We start from the raw sequence: 11,206 nt of genomic DNA on the forward strand, positions 1-11,206 counted from the left end.
GGAATAAGATGAAAGTGTTTTTAAATCGATTTCGGAAATTTGATTTTGATAATAATTTTTATATTTTTAGTTTTCAGACCTTGTTTTTAATCCGAATATAACATATTTATATGTTTTTGGAATCAGAAAATGATGAAGAATAAGATGAATGTACATTTAGATCGTTTTATAAAAAAAAAATTTAATTACAATTTTTCCGATTTTTAATGACCAAAGTCATAAACTAATATTTACGTCACCAAGCTGAAATGCAATACCGAAGTCCGGCCTTTGTCGAAGATTGCTTGGCCAAAATTTCAATCAATTTAATTGAAAAATGAGGGTGTGACAGTGCCGCCTCAACTTTTTTAAAAATGACGTCATCAAAGACATTTATCGAAAAAATGAAAAAAAATGTCAGGGGATATCATGCCCAGGAAATCTCATGTAAAATGTCTTAAAGATCGGTCCAGTAGTTTACTCTGAATCGCTCTACACACGCACACACACACACACACAGAGACACACACCACGACCCTCGTCTCGATTCCCTCTCTATGTTAAACATTTAGTCAAAACTTGACTAAATGTAAAAAGAAAAAAAAAGATTCAAAAAAATGGGATAGCGGCGAAACGGGATTGCGCCAAAATGGGATGCGGTAGTAAAATGACGCTTGGCTTGTTAAATGTCGCCAAAATGGGACGGCGGCAAAACGGGATTGCACGTAAATGGGATATTGCGCGAATTATAAACGAAGGAGTAGGCCCTAAGTTTCTCGTACGAGATGTTTACTGGGAGTAAATATTTGGGGAGTAAAAATTTAGTTCCTTGTGGAGTTCTTTTTTCGTACAAGATTTTTACTGGAAGTTTACTCCGTCCGAGTCAATTTTTCGTGGAGTAAAAATTTTGTGTTACACCGGTTTATGACCGTTGTGGTAACGAGCGCACATTGTTGTCTCTATATATTGTGTTCCTACGAATCGAAAGTACGATCGCCAAGCCAGTCTGTCATTGAAGGCAACGTTCGATATTTCCGTCTGTCAGCGTTGCCAACGTTCGACAGATTTTACTACTGTTACTCACAAACTTTCAATTTACACAATGAAATGCCAATAACATGTACACACAAGAATGGGAGACGAAGGGAAAACCTACTAGCGATTGAAATTATGCAAACGAACTCACAAATCCCTCACTTTCCGAATGCAAACGCTGCAAATCCGTATGCGTGCGTCGCTGTGTCGAACGTTGGGTTGACGAACGTTGCTGACAGACGCAACAAAACTTGATCAAAAGGCACTAAAAACGATTAAATGTTTTACTCACTGGGTATCGCATTCCTCTTTTTACATTTAGTCAAGTTTTGACTAAATGTTTTAACATAGAGGGGGGAATCGAGACGAGGGTCGTGGTGTATGTGCGTGCGTGCGTGCGTGCGTGTGTGTGTGTGTGTGTGTGTAGAGCGATTCAGACTAAACTACTGGGCCGATCTTTATGACATTTGACATGAGAGTTCCTGGGTATGAAATCCCCGAACGTTTTTTTCGTTTTTTTTTTTATAAATGTCTTTGATGACGTCATATCCGGCTTTTCGTGAAAGTTGAGGCGGCACTGTCACGCCCTCATTTTTCAACCAAATTGGTTGAAATTTTGGTCAAGTAATCTTCGACGAAGCCCGGACTTCGGTATTGCATTTCAGCTTGGTGGCTTAAAAATTAATTAATGACTTTGGTCATTAAAAATCTGAAAATTGTAAAAAAAAAATATTTTTATAAAACGATCCAAATTTACGTTCATCTTATTCTCCATCATTTTGTGATTCCAAAAACATATAAATATGTTATATTTGGATTAAAAACAAGCTCTGAAAATTAAATATATAAAAATTATTATCAAAATTAAATTGTCGAAATCAATTTAAAAACACTTTCATCTTATTCCTTGTCGGTTCCTGATTCCAAAAACATATAGATATGATATGTTTAGATTAAAAACACGCTCAGAAAGTTAAAACAAAGAGAAGTACAGAAAAGCGTGCTATCCTTCTTAGCGCAACTACTACCCCGCTCTTCTTGTCAATTTCACTGCCTTTGCCATGAGCGGTGGACTGACGATGCTACGAGTATACGGTCTTGCTGAAAAATGGCATTGCGTTCAGTTTCATTCTGTGTGTTCGACAGCTACTTGACTAAATGTTGTGTTTTCGCCTTACGCGACTTGTTCTTCCTGCAGACGATATGAAGCGGTTGAAACGTCGTTTCCGATTAAAGGCTCGGTTATTTCCGTTAAAAACGAAGTTTGCCGAACGTGTGATTCAGTCTACAGACACCGGTCGGATCACAACAAAAATGTTCATTCTTTGCGATTTTGTGATACTGGTATACACCTGCTTTCCAGTGAAGAACATCAATAAAATGATGTTCACAAGCAAGAATAACAGACAAAAGCACGCGATGTGTAAAATTAGGCTTTGCTTTGCAAACAAAGCACGTGTTTTTTTTACTGACAGACACTTTCGGTGGTGATTGAAAATTTTTCCAGAAACGGTTTTATGCTCCCATTTGATATTTTTTCACTATTTTCTCTAGTCAGAAACTAACCTTGTGTATTAATTGAATTAATAACCCCATTATCATAAGTTTTGTGTGTTATTTTCGTGTCTGCTTGAATCACACTTTGAGATGGGGTCATGTGACAGAAGGAAATGGTGTCTGTCAGGATTCACACGTTCGCTTCGAAAAACTCGCTCAAATAATTGCTCAAACACAAACATTTTAGCTTTTATTTATTTTTTTGTATTGCAAATACCATACTTACTCATGCCAAGCAGAAAAAATGATGAAAATCAACACAGTAAGCAAGTAATTTGAAGGCAAAGTTTACACACATCAAAGAGTCTGATTACCGTGAAACCTGCCAAAAGCTCTTTGTGGGTTGTTATGCAGCTTTACTGATTGAAAATGTTGCTGTCAGCTCTTTATCTCACGTTTATCCAGTTTATCCTACATACACCAGAGAGACACCCGTGAGATACTAATCGTTCAAATCACACGTGTGTATATCATGTAAATGAGGTCATGTCAAGCAAGTCTGGCAGGGACCTGTTTTTCCACGGCTTATGATGCCAAAGTCACCGAGACAAACGTCATTATAGAAACAAAAATTGCGCTCGCTAATTACCCTCGATGAATCTTTAGAACTAACACGTCACGCAACACTTTCAGAGTGACGTTTCTTTGCTTTGACGTAATAGATTGCAGGAGGCTTTAGAAGAGATGGAGGTTCCAAAACAAGCGTCTTCAATTTAGCTGCCTCGACTGCAGGACATTTTCAGTAAAATACACGTAAGTACAATATGTAGGATAAACAGAATACTACATGGCTTGCTGTGTCGTACCAGATTTACACTCGTTGCTTTTGCAAATAGTGAACAGCTCGCTTTCGCTCGCAGTTCAATATTTAAAAAAAACAACTCGTGGTAATCTGGTACGACACAGCAAGCCATGTAGTATTCTCTATTTATACCGCTCGAGATAGTGTGCAACTTATAACTAAAATCAGATACAATGATTGTTCAGAAACCAAAGAAGGCTTTTTGCGTTTTTCCTAAAACTCACAAAAGTGTCATGGGCAATTATTTTATGAACGTGACGAAATGGAATATGACATATTACATGAATCAATCCATGCATTGCGAGACATAGGTACACGAAACCATGGTTTGAAAACAATATCACAAAAATACAACACGTCCCAGCTTGTGTGGAGAAACCGTGAGAAAAATCCAAAGACGGGTCTACAGGGAGAGATCTATTGATCCTAGACGACAGTCTACTGTGTGTCGCTTTGAAATCACACCTGATATTTTATTTTATTTGACTGAAAGCCTACAATGGCGGCGATTGAACTGTTTTTCTCGGCGCTCTGTCCAACGTTAAGAAAAGGCTTTTCTCTCTCTGACACTTTAAACCAATGACTGCTCAAATGGCAAATCCTTGTAATCCTTTTTAGAATAGTTGTGAAAAGCAGTGTTGTAAAACGCTTTTCACTGATCTTAGATCCAACATTGTGACGTACTCATAATGTGAACGAGCTGTTTCTTGGCTCTGAAACACGTTAGTGTATAGCGTGCCTGTAAGTTTCGGTCAGAGAGAGAGAGAGAGAGAGAGAGAGAGAGAGAGAGAGAGAGACAGAGAGAGAGAGAAAGCGAGAAAGAGAGAGAGAGAGAGAGAAAGAGAGAGAGACAGAGAGACAGAGAGAGACAGAGAGAGAGATTATAATTAATCAATCAATCAATGACGCTTATATGGCGCATATTCCGTGGGTACAGTACTGTTCTAGGCGCTCTGCAGTGATGCCGTGTGAGATGAAATTTTATACGGCCAGTAGATTGCAGCCATTTCGGCGCATATTTACCTTTCACGGCCTATTATTCCAAGTCACACGGGTATAGGTAGACAATTATTAACTGTGCCTAAGCAATTTTGCCAGGAAAGACCCTTTTGTCAATCGTGGGATCTTTAACGTGCACACCCAATGTAGTGTACACGGGGGGAGGGTTCGGACACCGAAGAGAGTCTGCACACAAAGTTGACTCTGAAATAAATTTCCGCCGAACCTGGGATCGAACTCACGCTGACAGCGGCCAACTGAATACAAATCCAGCGCGCTACCAACTGAGCTATATCCCCGCCCCTAATTAATTGGTCAGGAACCCCAACCAATTACCGAACCCTCGTGCATATGATTATTGGCATGTTATTATATTCACAATTCTGTATCACAAAGTCTGTCCAGTAGATTTCCCTAAACAAATGTACATTTGTTTCAACACTTTCACAAGCAACATAAGTATCAACAAATATTGTCCAATTCGATTTTGCTTTGGGTCAATCAGTACCATATATCTTTAAAAGAGAGAGAGAGAGAGAGAGAGAGAGAGAGAGAGAGAGAGAGAGAGCGAGAGAGAGAGAGAGAGAGAGAGAGAAAGAGAGAGAGAGAGAGAGAGAGAGAGAGAGAGAGAGAGAGAGAGAGAGAGAGAGAGAGGAGGGGGGCGGGGGCAGAAAGGGAGCTTGTCGGCTCGTACAATTTGCAGATCCGCGTTCGCCCACTTTGCCTACATTAAACACAACCAATCACAGCCTGCTTCTATTACATATTCACGAACCTCCTTTTCTTGAGAAATGAGCACGCCGATGTGGTAACCAAAAGCCTTCACGCCACGTTATCAGCTGAAACGAATTGTGGAGGGTTGAATATAGTGTTGGCGTGTCCTTCTCCGTAAAAAAAATTCATCTGTGTTTGATAAAGGCGTGGCTTCGTTTGAATTGAAATGACGCAACTCATTTTCCACCAAAGCTGCTTTGGCAACTGACATGTCACGTGACCAGTGATGACCAATCCAAAGATTGGAAACATTCGCCCTTCCGCCAAGCAGGTCCTATATAAACATGTACTGACGATGGTCTGGGCAAAGCGATCCATCTGATTTTGCAGAGAAGGTTCCTGTTCTTCTTCTTCTAAACCTAGCCATGCCTGTTCTGCTCAACGAACCGGTGAGTAATTGTTTGTGTTCCATGTTTCAACAGCAGCGTTTCGGCAAAATGTTAACTTGAAAGACACATGAGCAGAGACAGAGACAGAGAGAGAGAGAGAGAGAGAGAGAGAGGGAGAGACAGACAGAGAGAGAGAGACAGAGAGAGAGAGAGCGCGAGAGAGAATTGAATTGAATTGAATTGAACTTTATTTTACAAGGATTTAGATTTAAGGCTACGCCTTTTCTTACAATCTGTCCTTGGGACGCATAGACACACAATTATATAATTAAAAAAAATTAAAAAAATTAAAAATTAAAAATTAAAAAGTTAAAAAGTTAACCAACAAAAGGAGGTCGGAAAACGTGATAATAAAGATGACGATGATGATGATGATGACGATAATGATGATGATAATGATGATGATGATGATAAAGATGAGGCATGAAGAGCATACATATGTGGTTATTCATAAAATCAAATGCATACTATGCAGGTAATTATAAATACAAGCTGGTGGCAATCGAACATGTAGCAATAGAGTAACAAAAATATGTTCAGAATATACAATGCACAGCATATTTTTGACGTAATACTAAGTTTGGTAAGTCAAAAGGCGTTAAACTACTCAGACATTAAGTGGTTTTTTACACATTTTTTAAAACTTTTTAATGACTTTAGGTGCTTAAAGGATGAGAGAGAGAGAGAGGGAGAGAGAGAGAGAGAGAGAGAGAGAGAGAGAGAGAGAGAGAGAGAGAGAGAGAGAGAGAGAGAGAGAGAACGAACGAACGCAAGTTCTATTGAGCTAGGCCTTCTGCCCATGTCACAAAAGGAACACAATGAATAAATAAAATAGAAAAGCAAAAAGAGGAAACGGTAACATGTCAACAAATATTCACAAGCAAATAAGAAGATGCAATGTATATACATGCAAACATAAATATGTAACAACTGTATGTAACATGACCGGGACAAAGTTCATTTCACATCTTACCAATTACATATGTTACAAAAACTCCGCTCTCAATGCGAACGCTTTAGCTAAATAAACAGCAAGGGACTTTGTCCATCGACATCAGCCAAAAAAAGACATATTTTAAAGGCCGACGGATGTCTGTGATACTTACCAGGAATGTACAAGTCTCACAAATCTTTATACTTCGGACAAACAACAAGTGAATCTCCGATTCGTGAGAGTCTGTACAGAAAGGGCATGCAAAATTCCCTTGCAATTTCTTGGAGTAACGAAGGCGATGTGTTTTAATCTGGGACAAACCGAGTCTAAACCTAGTCAAAATTCTTCTGCTCCATGTACTTTTGATTACAGAAAAACACGATGGCAATTCGAGAATCTGCTTATGACCGATAAAACGCATACCGATCTTTTAAAAGTAAATCCGTATTCTAATCTTGCATAAAACAATCAATTAATCTTTGTCTGAATACACGAAGAAATGCTCAGCCTCCTACATGAAACACTCCTTGGTTTTTCCCTGACATGTCCAAACCCAAAACGGTACAACATACAACAAACAGATGAAGCCCAGTTGTTCTTATCATTTCAATGAAAATTATACAACATCTTAGAACACTTAAATGGTACACAGTCATCCGTCATTCTCACAAGTGTTAACCACAATTTCACACATTTTGTGTAGGTACCTGCCTGTTTGTGCGTACACAAGTACGCTTGGTGTTTTAATGCTGACGCTTAAAAACGCTTTAACGCGAAGAGATCACCCCTTTCAATAATACAATGGTCTGCAAGCGGTCCCCATACCTCGGCACCATCGGTAAGGGGGAAGTCCCACATACCCGACGCGTGGCCCGCGCATTCAAAACTAATCAAAAATGGAGAGAAAAAAAAACAGTGCGTCGTTGTGCGCCCAACTTTTGTCGCAGTTTGGTCACACATACGCAACGCACGGCCCGCGCATTGAACATTAATTAGAAATGGAAAATAAGATCAGCCCGTTGTTGTGCGACCAACTTTTGTCGCTGTTTGGTACAGTGCAACCCCAGTGTAAAGACCCTTCAATTTAAGACTTCAGACGCCTGAGCCAAAGCATATAAATAGCCTGCTGACAACCAAAATTGGGACATTTTGAGAAAAATATTGTATTTTGAAAAAAATATTGTAAAAAAACTAGTACATGTGGAGATTTACTTTTTGCACACAATTAAAGAAAGATCTTTCATTGTTTCAGAAATGTACTTTGTATTTGTCAAAAGGCTTGTTGTGTTTGTGTGGTATGCTATTGAAAATGTCAATAAATAGCCTGCTGACAACCAAAATTGGGAAATTTTGAAAAAAATATTGTATTTTGAAAAAAATATTGTAAAAAAACTAGTACATGTGGAGACTTACTTTTTGCACACAATTAAAGAAAGATCTTTCATTGTTTCAGAAATGTACTTTGTATTTGTCAAAAGGCTTGTTGTGTTTGTGTGGTATGCTATTGAAAATGTCAACAATTTAAATAAAAAAAAGTCCAGAGGCACCACATAAATATGCACAAAATGTTGTTAGTGAATACTCAAAAAAGAATTTACTAACCTGAATGAGACAATGAGATGACTGGGTGATGACTATGATGAATATATCCATGTAGAAGAAAAGAAACACTTGCTGTCACAGTATTTACAGTGCCACACTTGGAAGCACAGCTCAACGCAAAACGCCACACCACATTCCAGGCACCAGAATCGAGTCCCATTGCGTTGGGTTTTATCCATAGAAGAAAAGAAACACTTGCTGTCACAGTATTTACAGTTTTTGTATAAATGACTTGTTTAGAACTCGGTTTATGCACGGAGAACATCCTTCTTTGTGTGCCACACTTCGAAGCACGGCTCAACACAAAGCGCCACAGCCATGTGGCCACAGCACATTCCCGGCACCAGAATCGCGTCCGTCCGCTTGCATTGGGTTTTGGCCAAAGTAGCATTGACACCTCGAGCTCTTGATTTGGCTAACTCATTCACCCTCATCACTCACTTATCCATCCATCACAACAACACTGTTTGATGCACACACTGCCTGCCTTCCGCACGCCGCTTCGCTTCGCAACAACAACACTGACAACTCGCGACATTTTGGAATCCTAAATATGAAACTAAGGCATGGGTTGGTGCCGTCAATGACCTGTAGTATCCAAACTAACCAATGAAATCAACTGTTCTGGGAGTTATTTGTCCCGTATGATAATGCAGCCGACCTCTGAACCTACCACGTGGGTTTTCGTATGGAAAATCCCCAGCGTGGTATTTTCCACTTCCAACGCTACTATTATGGCGGTGTGTGGCGAAGTGACTCACGCACCTAACGCACGGATTCTGGCGGCGTGCTGACAACGGCATGATCAGTCAACGCTTGTATTTTGGCGGCGTGTCGCGAAAAAAGACCTTTGTTTTTAAGATTTTCTGTTCAAATCCTCTGTAGATTTACCCACATTTTAAGACTCGCTCTTTTTTAAGACCCGATTTTCTCAGATGTTTTTAGATCGTAAAGGGAGGTTCCACTGTAGTAGCTAGCGAGTTGACAACAAATACACAGCGTGTGCACCGCGTGTGTCTGGCGTTAGTCGAGCGCGTTCTGCGCGAGTCTGGCGTCCTTCTGGCGTGTACATTCATGCGTCGAGCTCTGCGCACATTTTTCTGTATGCTCAAAAATCCCAACGCACACAGCGAATTACAACGAATGCATAGCGTTGGAATGCGTGTACATATGGCCAGTTGGATTTCTCTGGTCAGAAATAATAATTGAAACCCTAAACACACCCTCCAACACTCCCGTATTGTCAGGAAAAACGAGAAAACGAAGAACGAGAAACGAAATAACGAAAAACAAAACAACGAAAAACAAAACAACGAAAAAAGAAATAACGAAAAACGAAATAACGAAAAACAAAACAACGAAAAAAGAAATAACGAAAAACGAAATAACGAAAAACGATTTACCTCCCTTTGTTCAGTGGCGCAGATGAATGATCTGGCAGTGAAAGGCTAAAGGTTTACTATTCGCTGCCACAATGTTAGTATCTGGCATTTGCCATGTGGGTGTCAGAAAAATGTCCCTTTCCTTTTTCTGCCACGCGGTGGCTGTTTTTCTATTTGGTACTCAGCGACTCAGACACACTCAGACACACACACACACACACACACACACACATACACACACACACACACACGCACGCACAAACACACCCACACACACATTAAAACACACATACGCACACACACACACACACACACGCGCACGTACGCACGTACATACACACACACGCACACACACACACACGCACACACACACACGCGCACGTACGCACGTATACACACACACACACACACACACACACACACACACACACACATACAGAGAGAACCAAGACAAGACAAGACAAGACAAATTCTTTATTACCGTCCCTGCCCCATGAGAGGTACTTATCTAATGATAATACGTTTTATGAATGATAACATGACAATCAAAGAAATAATAAAAGCTAACAGACAGATAAACAAACAAACAAAAAAACAAGTTAACACATAAACAAACACAAATATACACACAGACGAACATAAAACACAGTTTCGATCAAGCAAAAACACCTAAAATGTCAAGAAAAAAAAATCATTCAACTTGGGAATAAAAGTAACAACTAAGTTATAAGTGATAACCATGTAGCACCTCTTCATTAGACATGCCATGAAATCCATGAAGTATAGTTATCTACTGAAACCTATGAGAGGTAGAATCATACAAGGCATCCATTTTTGTGGGGTTTCTCAAATTATGAAAAGTAAATCTAGAAGAAGGTGCTTCCAATGATGAGTTTATGCATCATAACGCCTTTGTTGTACATGAATCTTGATTTAAGAGGAAGGATGTTTTAACGTTGATAATCTTCGTTGCATTGGATACAGAGGTTTCAAGTGCAATAAAAATAACCTTGATTGCACTTTTATGTCAACAAAATAAAGGCTTATAAGTTTTTGAGAGAGAGAGAGAGAGAGAGAGAGAGAGAGAGAGAGAGAGAGAGAGAGAGAGAGAGAGAGAGAGACAGAGAGAGAGAGTGGGAGGGAGGGAGAGAGAGAAGGACACAAACACACGATTTGCTTCATATTGTGCCTTGGCCGCATAGTTTTACATGTTAGCATGTCGTAATAAAACACCCAGCAGTACAATCTGGAAGGTATTTTGGGGACCGAGAAAGAGGATAGTTGGTGTGGGTGGTGAGTTGAGGGGCTGGCAGCAAATAGTAAAAGGACTAAAAATCCTTTATTTAATATACATCTATTAAAGTCTTCGCTGAAATTGAAAATGTATTCATCAATGAAGTAAAACCTGCAATGGGCAGCCCGCTGTAAACACGGAGCTTCATGTACCGGTTTATACACATTACATATTTGATTACGACCAGCAAGACAACACACACACACACACACACACACACACACACACACACACACACCAAGTCTAATATACAAACACACACACACACACACTGACAGACAGACACACACACACACTGACAGACAGACACAGACACACACTGACAGACAGACACACACACACACACAAACACACACACACACACACATACACACTGACACACACACACACACACACACTGACAGACAGACACACACACACTGACAGACACACAAACACTCACACACTGAGAGACAGACA

At 39.8% G+C, this 11,206-nt stretch overlaps 1 protein-coding gene across 1 annotated transcript in view; it reads left to right on the forward strand.

Moving 5' to 3' along the window:
* Window positions 1–5,442: 5,442 nt before the first annotated feature.
* Window positions 5,443–11,206, forward strand: part of LOC138975225 (uncharacterized) — a 39,490-nt gene continuing 33,726 nt past the window's right edge. The window contains exon 1 of the mRNA XM_070347885.1: window positions 5,443–5,535. Within this exon, the coding sequence (XP_070203986.1) occupies window positions 5,512–5,535 (24 nt within the window). The 5' untranslated portion in view covers window positions 5,443–5,511. The remainder of the gene's footprint in view (window positions 5,536–11,206) is intronic.

Source organism: Littorina saxatilis, linkage group LG9, assembly GCF_037325665.1.
Source record: "Littorina saxatilis isolate snail1 linkage group LG9, US_GU_Lsax_2.0, whole genome shotgun sequence".
Taxonomy (NCBI): domain Eukaryota; kingdom Metazoa; phylum Mollusca; class Gastropoda; order Littorinimorpha; family Littorinidae; genus Littorina; species Littorina saxatilis.